Here is a 10,228-nt window from a genome sequence, read left to right as displayed (position 1 = left end):
GATCTCTTATATAGAACATTAGGCCCAGCCTTTTGGAACTTTGGTTTTCCTAGATATGACTACTATATTATGATCACAACATCTGATGAATTTGGATAATGCTTTCAAACAAATTTATGCAGCAATAGTAAAGATATGATCAAAATATGTTGATGATTCAATTTCTGTACTGTTTGTAAATACCCTGGTACGTTGATTGATTTATAAACTGAACCAGGTTGCAGGTGTAACAGTATAACTTTAGACCGTCCCCTCGCACATACCCGGGCGCGAACCAGGGACCCTCTGCACACATCAACAACAGTCACCCACGAAGCATCTTTACCCATCACTCCACAAAAGCCGCGGCTCTTGCAGAGCAAGGGGACCCACATCTTCAAGGTCTCAGAGCAAGTGACGTCAACGATTGAAACGCTATTTAGCGCGCACCACCGCTAACTAGCTAGCCGTTTCACATCCGTTACACAGGCAGTGGTTACAGTTCGAAGCTTTCTCTTGAGTAGGCAGCCTGATCACAGCTTTCCTCCAGTATTAGTTAATTAATTAACAGTGTCTTGAGTTTAGTTTGCCTGTTCTACAGTCTTGTAAAGATAGGGGGGTTGACTGGGACAGGCAATGTAACATCCATCATGTTTTATGGAAACGTTTTTGTAAAACAAGCACCTCTTATATCAGGTCATCTTGAAACTTTCCCTCGAAAGCTAACTTTCATCAAGGTTTTATATGGTCTGTTGGTTTCTCTCTTTTCATTGGCAGAAACACTTTTCAGTGTTATGATATTCATAACATCCATATACACTACTCTATCTTCCTGTCAACTAACTCTGCTGGTTGTCCTGGTAACAGATACCAGTGGACAGATCTATTTATTTGTTCAAACTGAACTACAGCACTTACTTTGAGTCAAACCCGATCCTTTCTTCTCTTCTCCTCCTCTCACAGTTCCACTCAGCCCCGTTGTTTTCCTGCAGTCCACCAGCAACACAGACAACCTCTTTATACCCAGCAGTAAGGTGCTACCGGGAGAGGCACGACACGGGGACTCCGGGAGAGAGGAAGGGCTAGCGTTGTCCTGGTAACCATAAAGAGGAGACACAGACACATACCATTATGGATGCTGATGTCACTGTTGTCATAAACTGCTTTACAGAAACACAGCCCAGACCCAGATAGAGCAATCTGTATGCTCGACCAGACCAAGCTGTACCATCTGGTGTTCTGATCTGGAGAGACTCTTCTCTGTCTCGTCAGCATCAGGATGTTGTTGAGGCTCCCCAGAGGATCCACGATAGTCATGTCTCTCTCCTGTGTTAACGAGAACATCAAACAGATGGTGAACTTATTACCATTATCAATTATTACTGTCTATTACAGTCATAGGGTCTTATAAGTGGCATTAATATCTCTAAATTAATTGGATGCCTTTTGTGTCCCTTCAATATTTTAAGTATAAATTATGCTCCATTATTACATTTTAAAAGCTTGTGATATATAATCAAATCTAATTTAAAAGTCCCAAAAATATGTAGCAATGGCAGATTGACCCTTTAAACAATTTATATAGTACTGAACATCACATTGAAGTGAATAACTTAAGTAGAATGCCCCTTAAAAACCACACATTAATTCAACAACTGCATAGATAGAATGGTGCCCCTGTTTTTAGGACAGTACTTACTGGTGTTAATCTGATATTCTGTCTCCTCCTCTTTCACTCCCAAAACCTCTTCCTCCTTCACCTTTACTGAGATAGAACCTTTTAGAGAGGAAGAGGATGCTTTCTCTTCTTCCTCCTTTTTCATTCTGAAAGGTTCTTTCTCTCCTTTCACTGTAATATCCTCCTCCTCTTCGTCTTTCACGACAATGTTCCATCTTTCTCTCCTTTCACTGTAATATTCTCCACTTCGTCTTTCACGACAATGTCCAGTGCCAGAGCATCTTTCTCTCCTTTCACTGTAATATTCTCCACTTCGTCTTTCACGACAATGTCCAGTGCCAGAGCATCTTTCTCTCCTTTCACTGTAATATTCTCCACTTCGTCTTTCACGACAATGTCCAGAGCCAGAGCATCTTTCTCTCCTTTCACTGTAATATCCTCCTCTTCGTCTTTCACGACAATGTTCAGCGCCAGAGCATCTTTCTCTCCTTTCACTGTAATATCCTCCTCTTCGTCTTTCACGACAATGTTCAGCGCCAGAGCTTCTTTCTCCGGACAGCAGACATCCTCTTCTTTAGCAGGGGATGAGTAGTTTAATGAGCTCATTGTCAGGGATGTTAGCTTGCTAGTTAGCCTAGCACTAGGCTATTCGCTAATGCTAAGTATCAATCTTTAAAACATTTGCAAATTGAACAAGCACATTAGGTTCATGTTAACGTCAACTGAAATGTGTTTTAAACACTGCGATTAGCTAATGCACATTAACATGGCCTAAAACGTCAATCTTTCAGTTTTATGTAGTCTCGAAAGCTGTTGAGGTGGTAGAAAGAGTTGGCGCTCTGTTGTTCCTGAAGAAGCTCCCCGTCCAGTCCATTATACGTCACGCAAGTAGCATCACCTAAAAGACGCACATCGCCATCTGCTGGCTGGAGTGGGTAACGCAGTTTGGAAACAGTAGAAGTTACGACACTTTTTGTCTGGTAAAGAACGTCATAATTATTTAACAATAAGCTGATATATTTTCTCTTACGTCTTACAAATAATAATTTCCTGTACACAGATGTAGAAGCATAATATGAATATGTAGATGATGAATAAATACTTCCATGAATAGGTAGTGTGTTTATACACATTTACTCTGTTAATTTTTTATCTGATGTGACCAGGTAACAGTACAGAGTCAATGTGGAGGCTATATACAGGGGATACTAGTACAGTGTCAATGTGGAGGCTATATACAGGGGGTACCAGTACAGACTCAATGTGGAGGCTGTATACAGGAGGCTATATACAGGAGGTACCAGTACAGGGTCAATGGGGAGGCTATATACAGGAGGTACCAGTACAGACTCAATGTGGAGGCTGTATACAGGAGGCTATATACAGGAGGTACCAGTACAGGGTCAATGTGAAGGCTATAAACAGGAGGCTATATACAGGAGGTACCAGTACAGGGTCAATGTGGAGGCTATATACAGGAGGTACCAGTACAGGGTCAATGTGGAGGCTATATATAGGGGGTACCAGTACAGGGTCAATGTGAAGGCTATATACAGGAGGCTATATACAGGAGGTATCAGTACAGGGTCAATGTGGAGGCTATATATAGGAGGTACCAGTACAGGGTCAATGTGAAGGCTAAATACGGGAGGCTATATACAGGAGGTACCAGTACAGGGTCAATGTGGAGGCTATATATAGGAGGTACCAGGCAGGGTCAATGTGGAGGCTATGTACAGGGGTACCAGTACAGAGTCAATGTGGAGGCTATGGGAGAGTTGTGGTGGATATTATAAAATAAGGATCTGCTGGAGTCCAAGTCAAACCAAGATTCTTTATTTCTGAGCTCAGAGAGAATAACAGAGTTACACAGCGCAGTGTAGACAGTCTGAATTCCTGAAGCATTGAGTGATGAGCACATATCTTTATAGTTTCCTGTTCCTGGGCGGGACTTTATTCATACAAGGACACAGGTGCAGCTGGTTTGCAACACAGGATGATCCTCCCAAGAACAGGAGCTTATAATAGGACAGTTTCACAAGGTTAGTCACATACTCAGTTATGTGGACACACAAACAATTAACATTTTCCATTACAGAGTCTGAACATTTTCATTGAATTAAATCATCAGTGGGCCAACAATGCAGATGTCAACAATGGAACAAATGCATCACATCCAAATATCACTTGATTATCTGTAGTGCTGGAGGAATGACACACCCAGATAAACACACAAAGAGTTTAAAAAAGGACAGTTTAAAAGAAGGAACCTGATCTTCTTTATATTCAAACTGACAGACTCCATATTCAATTAATGTTTTCTAATAAAAACAAACAAATATATGTTTGAGTACACCCTGTACCATTTAATGTCATATGGTAAAGACAGGTAAACACATCATCAGTCAACAATATAAGACAACGGGAGCACTGTGTATGTTCTCTGATGAATTTTAAGTCAATGTGATGTGAAATGTTAACATACAAATTGAGAAGTAATTTCTCTCTCCTGTGTGGATTCTCTAATGACGTTTAAATGACTGTTATGAGTAATATGTTTTCCCACAGTCTAAGCTTTTCTAAGCCTTCTCCTCTGTGTGCAGTCTAATGTGTTCTTTCAGGCTCCCTAAATGGGCAAAAGCATTGCACCCTGGGAGGAGTGGTAAGGCTTCTGCCCTGTGTGTATTCTCTCATGTTGTTTCAGCTCCCCTGAATGGGTTAAACACTTTCCACGCTGGGAGCAGTGGTAAGGCTTCTCTACTGTGTGTATTCTCATGTATTTTCAGGTTTCCTCTCTGGTTAAAACCCTTTCCACACTGGGAGCAGTGGTATGGTTTCTCTCCTGTGTGTATTCTCTCATGTTGTTTCAGCACCCCGGAACAGCGGAAGCACTTTCCACACTGGGAGCAGTGGTATGGTTTCTCCCCTGTGTGTATTCTCTCGTGTCGTTTCAGCATCCCCGAACGGCGGAAACACTTTCCACATTGGGAGCATTGGTAAGGCTTCTCTCCTGTGTGTATTCTCTCATGTTGTTTCAGGTTCCATAACCGGTGACAACCCTTTCCACACTGGGAGCAGTGGTAAGGTTCTCCCCTGTGTGTATTCTCTCATGAGCTTTCAGGTGTGCTTTCTGGTTGAAACACTTTCCACATTGGGAGCATTGGTAAGGCTTCTCCCCTGTGTGTATTCTCTCATGAGCTTTCAGGTGTTCATTCTGGTTGAAACTCTTTCCACAGTGGGAGCACTGGTGTCGTCTTGCTGGTTTGGATGTCCCTGGCTTTGGTTCCTCGGAGTCTGGTCTTTCTCCTGCCAAAAACAGTGTTATTTTTCAACAGAGACCCGAATGAAACCACATGATAAAACAACCTTGCTACAAGGGTAAATCCTAAATCAGATCTCTCAATAACCTGAGTCCAGTTTTAACAATCTTATTGTGATTTTAAAACAAATGTAGAGCTTCCTGGTAATTACTGATATGTTTACATTACTTATTTTATTCATCCTGTTTTACAAGTCAGAACACAAAAACCTGGACAGTTCTAGGACACTGAAGACACAGACGATTCACTGGATTCCAATTGAACAGGTGACCTACACACTTCCTTAAACATAAAATAACTAAAAATATTTTGTGTGGAATCCAAAACTTTCACATGCGTTGTTGAAAGGGTTGTTGTTTCAATTTCTTATTTAGACGTTCACAGATTTTCAACATTTTGATTATTGCTGATGTCATATTTTGGGTAAAGTAAAAATCAAGGTGAAATATTTGGGTAAATGTTCCTAAAACTGATAGTAACTACAATAAACAAAAATATAAACGCAACATGTAAAGTGTTGGATGTTTCATGAGCTGAAAAAAAGATTGCAGAATTTTTTACATCCCTGTTAGTCAACATTTTTCTTTGCCAAGATAATCCATCCACCTGACAGGTGTGGCATATCAAGAAGCTGATTGAACAGCTTGATTATTACACAGGTGCACCTCGTGCTGGGGATAATAAAAGGCTACTCGAAAATGTGCAGTTTGGTCACACAACAATGCCACAGATCTCTGAAGGGGTGGGCAATTGGCATGCTGACTGCAGGAATGTCCACTGGAGCTGTTGTCAGCGAATTTAATGTACAGTACCAGTCAAAAGTTTGGACTCAACTACTCATTCAAGGGTTTTTCTTTATTTTTACTATTTTCTACATTGTAGAATAATAGAGAAAACATCAAAATTATTAAAAAACACATGGAATCATGTAGTAACCACAAGTGTTGAATCAAAATATATATTTTATTCTTCAAAAGTTGCCACCCTTGCTTTCTCTCAACCAGCTTCACCTGGAATCCTTTTCCAACAGTCTTGTAGGAGTTCCCACATATGCTGAGAACTTGTAGGCTGCTTTTCCTTCACTCTGCGATCCAACTCATCCCAAACCATCTTGATTTGGTTGAGATCGGGGGATTGTGTAGGCCACGTCATCTGATACAGCACTCCATCACTCTCCTTCTTGGTCAAATAGCTCTTACACAGCCTGGAGGTGTGTTGGGTCATTGTCCTGTTGAAAAACAAATGACAGTGGGACTAAGCCCAAACCAGATGGGATGGCATATCCATGCAGAATGCTGTGGTAGTCATGCTGGTTAAGTGTGACTTGAATAAATAAATCACTGACATTGTCAATAGCTAAGCACCCGCACACCATCACATCTCCTCCTCCATGCTTCACGGTGGGAACCACACATGCGGAGATAACCTGTTCATCTACTCCGCGTCTCACAAAGACATGACGCTCGGATCCAAAAATCTCAAATTTGGACTCATCAGACAAGGACAGACATCCACCGGTCTAATGTCCATTGCTCGTGTTTCTTGGCCCAAGCAAGTTTTCTTCTTATTGGTGTGCTTTAGTAGTGGTTTCCTTGCAGCAATTTGACCATGAAGGCCTGATTCACGCAGTCTCCTCTGAACCGATGATGTTGAGATGTGTCTGTTGCTTGAACTTTTAAAGCATTTATTTGGGCTGCAATTTCTAAGGCTGGTAACTCTAATGAACTTATGCATCAGAAGTAACTCTGGATCTTCCATTCTTGTGGTGGTACTTCCAGTAATGATGGACTGTTGCTTCTCTTTGCTTATTTGAGCTGTTCTTGACATAATATGGACTTCGTCTTTAACCCAATAGGGCTATCTTCTGTATACCCCCTACCTTGTCACAACACAACTGATTGGCTCAAACACATTAAAACCTGTTATGGCATATTAACTCTTGAAACTAGGGGGCACTATTTTCATTTTTGGAAAAATAACGTTCCCAAAGTAAACAGGCTATTTCTTTAAGAATCCATAATGTTTCATCATTAGATGCTACAGTCCTCCTTTAAGACTCCATAATATTTCATCATTAGATGCTACAGTCCTCCTTTAAGACTCCATAATGTTTCATCATTAGATGCTACAGTCCTCCTTTAAGACCCCATGATGTTTCATCATTAGATGCTACAGTCCTCCTTTAAGACTCCATAATGTTTCATCATTAGATGCTACAGTCCTCCTTTAAGACTCCATAATGCTTCATCATTAGCTGTTACAGTCCTCCTTTAAGTCTCCATCATGTTTAGAATGTGTCTGGAAGCGCTACTCTATCTATTCTACTTTCATCCTTTCTGATTTTCTAATATTTAATAATAATAATAAATGCTATAATAGGTAATAACTAACTTTAATAACTAGGGTTAATACCTGCCTGGCGAACCAACAAAATCTTCATATTTACCCCCCTCAAACAATACCGCTACAGAATTAGCATAGTAGGCAATGTAACTTAAGGTAATCAGAAATATTTAGGACTAACTTATTCCTTGCCACCCATTCTGAAACTAACTGCAGCTCTATGTTAAGTGTTGCGGTCATTTCAGTCGCTGTAGTAGCTGACTTGTACAGTGTTGAGTCATCCGCATACATAGACTCACTGGCTTTACTCAAATGTCACTGGCATGTTGTTAGTAAAGATTGAAAAAAAGTAGGTGCCAAACAGCTGCCCTGTGGAATTCCTGATTCTATCTTGATTTTGTTGTACAGGCTTCCATTAAAGAACACTCTTTGTGTAGCTCTGGGGCGGCTGGTAGCCTTAGTGGTTAGAGCGGTAGGCCAGTAACCGAAAGACAGAAACCAGATGGGATGGCATATCCCTGCAGCTGGATCGAATCCCCGAGATGACAAGGTAAAACTCTGTCGTTCTGCACCTGAACAAGGCAGTCCTAGGCCGCCATTGAAAAAATAATTTTTCTTAACTGACTTGCCTAGTTAAATAAAGGGTACATTTTAAAAGAAACTCTTTATCCACAATATAGCAGGGGGGTGTAAAGCCATACGTTTTTGTCAGCAACAGACTATGATCGATAATGTCAAATGCCGCACCGAAGTCTAACAAAACAGCCCCAACAATATTTTTATCATCAATTTCTCTCAGCCAATCAGTCATTTGTAAGTGCTGTGCTTGTTGAATGAACTTCCCTATAAGCTGAAAGTCTATATTTGTTTACTGTAAAATAGCATTGTATCTGGCCAAACACCTTTTTTTTTTACATTTTCATGTAAGGATTGGAAACAGGCTGATTGGTTGGCTATTTAAGCCAGTAAAGGGCTTTTATAAGCCAGTAAAGGGAGCTTTACTATTCTTGGGGAGTGGAATGACTTTAGCTTCCCTCAAGCCTGAGGGAACACACTTTCTAGTGGGCTTAAATTGAAGATAATGCGAATAGAACTGCCAATATCGGCCGCTATTATCCTCAATCATTTTCCATCCACGTTGTCAGACACCATGACAACAAGTCATTGTTGATTTTTTTGCCCAAAATTTCATTGAAGGTGTTCCAAAGCTTTTTACAATCATTCTTCATGTCATTTATCCTTGTTTCATAGTGTAGTTCTTCTTTTTACTCAGTTTAGTCACATGATTTATCAATTTGCAATAGGTTTGCCAATCAGTTATTCAGCCAGACCTATATGCCATCTCTTTTGCCTCCACCTTCATCATACCATTTTTAAATTCCTCATCAATCCATATGGTTTTAACAGGTTTTACAGTCATTTTCTTAATGGGTGCTTGCTTATTAGTAACTGGGATAAGCAATTTCATAAACGTGTCAAGGGCAGCGTCTGGTTGCTCGTCATTACACACCACGGACCAACAAATATTGTTTCCATTGTTGGAATCGGCTAAACTTTGAACATGGAGACATTAAAGAAGTGATAGGAAGTGAAAGAGACTGGGTGTTATGTCAGAAGTTAATGGTTCTCTGAAGAAAGACAGGTGGCTTTGGAATGTGTTGGGTGGACGAGAGGAGAGCAAAGTGTTAAACAGGGAGACGAACATCTGTGGATTAGATGAAGGAGAGGTTGAGGTCAGGACAGATTCTCATCAGGGAGATAAAGGTCTGGTATCCTGTTACTCTCTTCCTGTGGAACCATAAGATGTAAGGATTGGAGAGAAGGAGTGTCTTAAGTGAGACATATATCTGGATGGAACAAATGTTGGGTTGTCTGAATTACAGATGTACAGAACCTTTGGGAATAATTAAACTTGGTTAAAGCTTCTCTAGTGTCTGTGAGTTATTTACTGTGAAAAAAGAACCTAATAACATCAACAACATAGGAATCACCACAAACAATTGTATGACCTCTTATTGAGAACATTAGGCCCAGCCTTTTGGAACTTTGGTTTTCCTAGATATGACAACTATATTGTGATCACAAAATCCGATGAATTTGGATACTGCTTTCAAGCAAATTTCTGCAGCAATAGTAAAGATATGATCAAAATATGTTGATTCAATTTCTGTACTGTTTGTAACTACCCTGGTACGTTGATTGATTGATAAACTGAACCAGGTTCCAGGCACTGGTTTCAGTTCGAAGCTTTCTCTTGAGAAGGAAGCCTGATCACAGCTATCCGCCAGTATTAGTTAATTAATTAACAGTGTCTTGAGTTTAGTTTGCCCTGTTCTACAGTCTTGTAAAGATAAGGGGTTGACTGGGACAGGAAATGTAACATCCATAATGTTTTATGGAAACTTTTTTGTAAAACAAGCACCTTACATCAGATCATCTTGAAACTTTCTCTCCAAAGCTAACTTTCATCAATGTTTAATATGGTCTATTGGTTTCTCTCTTTTCATTGGCAGAATCCTTTTTCAGTGTTATGATATTCATAACATCCATATACACTACTCTATCTTCCTGTCAACTAACTCTGCTGGTTGTCCTGGTAACAGATACCAGTGGACAGATCAATTTATTTGTTCAAACTCAGCACTTACTTTGATGAGTCAAAGCTGCTCCACAGTTCCACTCAGCCCCGTTGTTTTCCTGCAGTCCACCAGCAGCACAGACAACCTCTTCATACGCAGCAGTAAGGTGCTACCGGGAGAGGCACGACACGGGGACTCCGGGAGGGAGGAAGGGCTAGCGTTGTCCTAGTAACCACAAAGAGGGGACACATACACATATCATTATGGATGCTGATGTCACTGTTGTCATAAAGTGCCTTACAGAAACCCAGACCCAGATGTATGCTAGA

General features: G+C 40.6%; 1 protein-coding gene across 2 annotated transcripts; it reads right to left on the bottom strand.

Moving 5' to 3' along the window:
• Positions 1–865: 865 nt before the first annotated feature.
• On the bottom strand, positions 866–2,515 carry LOC135533492 (uncharacterized). 2 transcript variants are annotated; one of them, XM_064960792.1, is made up of 4 exons: positions 2,036–2,515; positions 1,679–1,844; positions 1,208–1,305; positions 866–1,072 (listed from the first exon to the last, which is right to left on the bottom strand). In XM_064960792.1, the coding sequence occupies exons 1-4, from the start codon at positions 2,261–2,263 to the stop codon at positions 875–877; spliced, it is 690 nt and encodes a 229-aa protein (XP_064816864.1). In that variant the 5' UTR covers positions 2,264–2,515; the 3' UTR covers positions 866–874. The 2 variants fall into 2 exon arrangements, with proteins under 2 accessions (XP_064816864.1, XP_064816865.1); XM_064960793.1 differs by lacking the exon at positions 2,036–2,515 and adding an exon at positions 1,904–2,026.
• Positions 2,516–10,228: the final 7,713 nt, after the last annotated feature.

Source organism: Oncorhynchus masou, unplaced genomic scaffold (assembly GCF_036934945.1).
Source record: "Oncorhynchus masou masou isolate Uvic2021 unplaced genomic scaffold, UVic_Omas_1.1 unplaced_scaffold_2405, whole genome shotgun sequence".
In the NCBI taxonomy this organism is placed as follows: Eukaryota; Metazoa; Chordata; class Actinopteri; order Salmoniformes; family Salmonidae; genus Oncorhynchus; species Oncorhynchus masou.
This window is presented reverse-complemented; position numbering and strand designations above follow the sequence as displayed.

Coding starts and splice junctions, on each gene's coding strand:
- LOC135533492 (XM_064960792.1), bottom strand. CDS start 2,263: ATGAGCTCATTAAACTACTCATCCCCTGCTAAAGAAGAGGATGTCTGC. Junction 1,306..1,678: donor AGAATATCAGATTAACACCA/GTAAGTACTGTC, acceptor TCGTTAACACAG/GAGAGAGACATGACTATCGT. Junction 1,073..1,207: donor CCAGATCAGAACACCAGATG/GTACAGCTTGGT, acceptor TATGGTTACCAG/GACAACGCTAGCCCTTCCTC.